Here is a 6055-nt window from a genome sequence, read left to right as displayed (position 1 = left end):
TTTTACGTTTTCTATTTCAACTATAAATTAATGCTTGTTATGATAATCGAAGTACTCTGAAACAATCAGATGTCTTCTAAATCATCAATTAAAAATATTTTCAGTAATGTGCATTGTTAGATATATTTTATTGTGCTCTCATTCTGTGAAAATTGGTAATCCAAGTATGGCATATATGCTAATTACCAATTAATGACTGACTAATCGCAACTCAACCTTGGGCAAAGCTATTTTCTATGGATTTCCTCAACTATTAACTGGGAGAAAATGACTCCTGCCCACAGGCATCTTGGTGAAGAATTTATTTGAAAATACTTTTCTGATAGAATGTTCCAGACAGACATTTTCATGACACAATAACTTTGAAGTTGAGCAATGAAGTATGCTACCTTCAAATGAAACTAGAAGGGGTGACAGATTGGTAGAGCACGAATTTTGAAACTGAAACTGGCTGGGACATCAAGGTTAACGTTACCCTTTAACCTCTTTCTTTCCCCTTTGCCCCCTTTTCCTTTCCCAAGCAAAGTATGGAGTGATTGGGAAGTAGGCCCTTACCTTTTCTTTAAGAAAGTGGTATACTGCTAGTTCCCTGTGATTTGGGAGGGAAAATCTCATTTGATTCCTCACCTCAATAATTTCCTATGATGCCTGTTTCTGCGAAAGGTATTTATGAGTTCTTGTTTTTTAGACGGTTGCCTTGGAAATGTATCTAATCAAATACTGATATAAAGAGGAGCCAGATGGGAAGGCTATGGAATGTTGAATTCGTCCTAAGTTGAGTTCCTGTTTATAGGAAGAGAGCCTGAGTCCCTTTTTGCTAGTTTAGCTTTCTCCTTTGCTGAGTCTGCACATTTGAAATATTTTAGTGTTAGCCTGCTGTGACTCACTGCCTGTCCAGCAGCTTAATTGATACTTAAGCCAGTTCACAATATGTCCTTCATATAATTAAACACTGGGGCTATGCACAAAAGGATGTGTTTTTAACGCATCAGTTATGGAGACATTTTATCATCAGCCCCTTATTTCCACTGCCTTAATACAGCAGAGTAAAATATGATATTTAGGTATCATTATGCTTTGCCCTTTTTTACTTCCAAAGCTGTTGGATCCTCTCTGGAAAGGGAGTCTTATGACCTACAGTCAAACAAGCTAGGTCAGATAATTTCCTTATGGCCAGCTTTTACCCAGAAAAGCAGAGGAAAAATCAGAGTGATATAAGGGGTTCTGATTTCTATGACACGCCTTGAGGAAGAGGGATTCTAGTTTTTATGGCTATCCTCAGGGGAGAATGGGACTGAGAGACTGGCAGTTAGGGGAAGGTCAGATAAAACTTTTGCTTCTGAGGCCTTCATTTTGGGGCATTGTTTTCTGAGCCTCAGCATAGTCATCTATGTTTGACAGGTCTGCTCCATTTCAGCTGCTGGGAATATTCTCAGCAAACACTTACCCAGTGTGTTCAGCAGCAATCAGGCTGTTGGTGATAATGTAGAAGTTTATTAGAACATGAAGAGAGGAATTACCTACAAGTAATTCTGGAGAGCTGGCTACCAGGAGCCAAATGCCTCATAGGCAGAAATTCATTGAATAGCATGCATTTATTATATGTTGCCAGCAGTTTAAGCATTTGAGCTCAAACCTCCTATTAGACCCTCCCCAGCATGCGGGCCACCCACCAGTTACAAGGCATGATGACACGACAGATGACCCGTCCTCCTTGGTAGCAGTAGGGATATGGGTAGTAACCTAGTAAAGGTTCACAGACGCGGCGGCAGTAGCGGTTGCCTCGACGGCAGTAAATACAACAATAACCTCTCTCATCCAGCATGGGATCAAATTCTATTCCATTTTCAGTCTGAAAGAAGAAGAAGCCAGTGTTGGGGGTGGGAGAGGAAGGTTCACTAGCAAGAGTTCTCACCAAGCAGGGGAGAACTAGAAGACTGTGTGAATTGGGGGCTTGTGAGAAATTAAGCTCCTTAGCCTGATCATGGAGATATATCTACAGAGATTGAGATTGACTTTGAATGAGCCTCCCGGAGATTCCAAGTTGCTTAAACATTTTTTTTGTTAAAGCCATGATCATTCTCCTTCCAATGATTGTGATCTGAGGGGTAGTAAGTTTTGTGAGGGCTCTTTTTTTCTCCTCTATCAAGAGTTTACATAAACATAACTCACATAGTCATTTATTGGAAGTTCTTCTTCACTTGCTTGTCTGGCGTGACGGGTCTTCTCTACCTTCACTTGAGGGACCACCCACTGTTCATTTTGTTCAATCCCTTTTTTTTCGTTGGCAGGAAAGTGAAGATCTTCTCCATCCTCCTCAAAGTCTTGTAACTCGGAAACTAAGATAATAAATGCAAAGTTGTGATGCAACTGCTTTGCAAATGTTCCTGAAAGAAGTGCTTGGGGGAATAGCAGCTGGGGATAGAGATTTTCATTGTGTCTTCAAACTGGCATCATTTAGGCATGGACCACTTTTCCAAGCTCCTTCAGCTGATATTTTAGAGTAGTTTCCAAAACAAGCCTGATCATTTCTACATACACAAACTTCTTTGCTTCTTTGGCATCAAACATTTACTGCTTTGCCTTACCAGCATCTAAATTAAAAACTGAGAACAAGGGACTTCTGTATCTCCTACAGTGATGATTTTACCCATGGTAGATGCTCAATAAATATTTCTTGGTTGCCTGAATTGATTTGACATCCTCTGTCCTCCCACTTTCCTTATGTTTCTTGTCTTAAAATTTTTTTAAAAAACTTTCTGTTTAGAAGTAATCTTAGATTATGGAAGAGTTGCAGAAATAGTACAGAGTTCACATATTCTTCACCCAGTTTCTCCTAATGTTATCTTACATAACCATGGTACAATGATAAAAAATCAGAAGTTAGCATTGGCGCAATGTTATTAACTAAACTACAGACTTTATTCAGATTTCATTAGTATTTTTACTAATGTTCTTTTTCTGTTCCAGCATCCAGTCTAGGATACCACACTGCATTTAGTCACCTTTTTTATATCTCTAAAGAGTACCCACAGATGCTTACATTGGTGAGAATAACCTCTCTTGGGTAATAGAGTAATCTATGCTGTGCAGAATGAGGGAGGCCAAATTGCATGTTAGCTAAACAGACTAAGACATCCAGGGGCCTTTACCTTTTCTATGGGCTGACTGGAAGTTGAGGGCTGGACTCTTCTACTCTGGACATCTAGCCCTCAACTACTTTTACAGTAATTCCTAAAAGAGTGACAAAGAAATTTGTATTGCAGTGATTGTCTTATTTTCTAAGGAAAATGCCACCATTTGACATAGGGAATCCTTCTTGACAGTAGAGTATTGTTTTTGCCCTTCTCTCCTCTATTCTTGGGTTGGACCCACAGTGGTTTGAGCAATAGTCTGGTATAACGACTGCAATGAACATAGATGTGCAAAGAAAGAAAGATTAGTTTTTTGCTATCACTAGTCACATTAGGGTGGTGTTACCTTTGCTGGGATATTTAAAAGCCTGTCAACATTAATTTATCTGATTTATAACTTGACTGTGAAAAATTCCCTCCTCACTGGCAGTCAGCATATATAGACTCATCCAAGAAGATATAAACCAATCATTTGTTTTCCTAGAAACGTAGCCTCTAAATGCTGGGAATGTTAACCTGTTACTGTCTTAGAAAATAGGAGGAGGATGAAGGTAAGGATGTCATACCTGATATTAGAGTGGGATTGATCCAATACATGGTCACGTTGTCACAAATCTCCAGAATTTTGGAATTTTTAAGAAAATCTCGGTTTTCAATAGGCTTTTCTGCTGGGACCCAAATCACTGACTGTTCAAAAAAAGTTGTGGTAATTTCTTCATTCTGAAAGAAGAAAGTAGCTTAGGGTGGGGATTGGCAGAGAAATTAATAGAACAAGTGAGACATTATGGGATGCTGGAAAACAACATATTTTGAGTGTGAGTAACAATTTTAATCCTAGGGCTGCTGATGAACTAGCTCTGTGTCTTGCATTCAGTGGGTGTTGGGGGAGTTAACAACTGATCCTTCCTCCCTCCTGGGTCTAACAGCAAGGCTGCTTACTAAACTACGAGCCTTCTCTGTTACCATTTCACTCAAAGTCAGAAAGGTGCTTCATTATTTTCAGCATGTCCTGGGTCTGTGTATGTTTTAACTTGAGCTTCTGGAACCCTGAGTGATTTACATTTGTTTTCTTTTTTATAAATACATTTTGTTAGCCTGCCTTATTCAGGCTTGCATCTTGGGTGGCAAGCAGGATTTGATCTGAAGCTGAAAAAACTCCTATAATCCAAACTCGTGAGATCAATTCAACAACAATGGGATCTGATATTTTGGTTTTACAAGATTTGCCTGTTGATGGTAGCCAGTTATAGTACAAAAGATGTCTTTTTATGTTTTAAAGTGAAGTCTCCAGTTTTTGACTTCACTGGCCTTCCTACTATTGCATTCCTTTCATTGTAGATGCTTAGAGTTTATCTCACAGAGTGTTTTGCTTTAAGCAGCTTTTGTGTACTGTGAAGGATGCCACTTTCTCTTCAGTTTCTAGTATTGAGGTAATTGTGTTGTACACCTAGTTCTTACCAATTTCTCTCGGAATCATTTACAATTCTAAAGTCTTAGCACCTTTGTCCTTGAGTCTGTAACGACCTTGAGATACATTGAAAGGAATTGTATAAAATGAGGTTGGTATGCTGACTAGCTTTGTTAGCAAAATCAGGGCTATTTATATACCTGCTCTGCGTGTTTAAAATACATATGCCATGGATACAGTGTGGAGGGAAGTACAGAAGAGGGTTTTGTCATTCAGGACCACAAATTTGTCTCATTAAAAAAAAATCTGCTGTGTGTATATAAAAAATAAGATTTACTTGAAGGTACAATATTCTTACTATCATGAAATGAGTATTTGTGTTATTTAAAATATTTGGTGAAATTAACTGAAGACTAAATTAGGGCCAAAATGAGACATTATGAGCCTTTTCCTTTATTTTTTATTTGTTTATTTATTTTTTGACACTGAGTCCCGCTCTGTCGCCCAGGCTGGAGTGCAGTGGTGCGAACTCGGCTTACTGAAACCTCCACCTCCTGGGTTCAAGCGATCCTCCCACCTCATCCTCTTCAGTAGCTGGGATTACAGGCACACGCCATCATGCCTGGCTAATTTTGTTTTGTTTTAGTAGAGATGGGTTTTCACCATGTTGATCAGAGTGGTCTCGAACTCCTGACCTCAAATAATCCTCCTCTTCAGCCTCCCAAAGTGCTGGGATTATAGGCGTGAGCCACCGTGCCCGGCCCCCTTTGCCTTAATCTTTCAGAAAAATAAATCCTGTTATATCACTTCAGGTTCTCATTGCTGGCTGGCCTACTCAAATGCTTACATTATTTTCTGAATGTAATTAGCATATGTTATTGTGTATAGTAGCTTTTTAATCCTATTGATTTTCCTTTTATCTTACCTTTGCCTACTGTAGTCATTCCTAATGTCCTGAATGTTGATCTATTCCTCAGATGCATCTAACTCATGCTTACTTTAAAAAAATAAAAGTCTCCAAACTCTGTCACTACCATAGACCTTGGGAGCAGAGCATCATCTTTGGGAGAACGTTCTTTGTTTTCTTGGAAATTCTAGTAACAAGGGTCTGTAACTTCTCTGGCCCTGAGGAGACCAGTAACATGAAAGAGTAAAGTGGGAGCCAATGACAGCTCTAAGACTTGGGTAAGGGAAGGAAAAGAGTCCTCCCCACCCACCACCCCAAATAAAGAAAAAATAAAGGAAAAGAAATGGGTTGGTGAGAATCAAGATGGAGGGAGCTGGGTGGGAGAAAAGTGAAAAAGAAGAGAGAGAGAGAGAAGAAAGAAAGAGGTTTTTATAGTTTGTAGAAAGATCACTCTGCCATGGCCGGGTGTGGTGGATCACGCCTGTAATCCCAGCCCTTTGGGAGGCCTAGGCAGGCGGATCATGAGGTCAGGAGATTGAGACCATCCTGGCTATGGTGAAACTCCGTCTCTACTAAAATACAAAAACAAAAAAAACAAAACAAAAA

General features: G+C 39.4%; 1 protein-coding gene across 1 annotated transcript in view; it reads right to left on the bottom strand.

The window, feature by feature from the left end:
* Positions 1-1482: 1482 nt before the first annotated feature.
* TNMD (tenomodulin) overlaps positions 1483-6055 on the bottom strand; it is a 15357-nt gene continuing 10784 nt past the window's right edge. Inside the window, exons 3-5 of the mRNA XM_017896601.1 lie at positions 3701-3854; positions 2173-2339; positions 1483-1852 (exon numbers count right to left, since the gene is read on the bottom strand). Coding sequence (XP_017752090.1) covers positions 1643-1852; positions 2173-2339; positions 3701-3854 — 531 coding nt within the window. The 3' untranslated portion in view covers positions 1483-1642. The remainder of the gene's footprint in view (positions 1853-2172; positions 2340-3700; positions 3855-6055) is intronic.

This window comes from Rhinopithecus bieti, unplaced genomic scaffold, assembly GCF_001698545.2.
Source record: "Rhinopithecus bieti isolate Rb0 unplaced genomic scaffold, ASM169854v2 scaffold_28923, whole genome shotgun sequence".
Taxonomy (NCBI): Eukaryota; Metazoa; Chordata; class Mammalia; order Primates; family Cercopithecidae; genus Rhinopithecus; species Rhinopithecus bieti.
The sequence above is the reverse complement of the archived record's forward strand: the minus strand, read 5'-3'. Positions and strand labels throughout refer to the sequence as shown.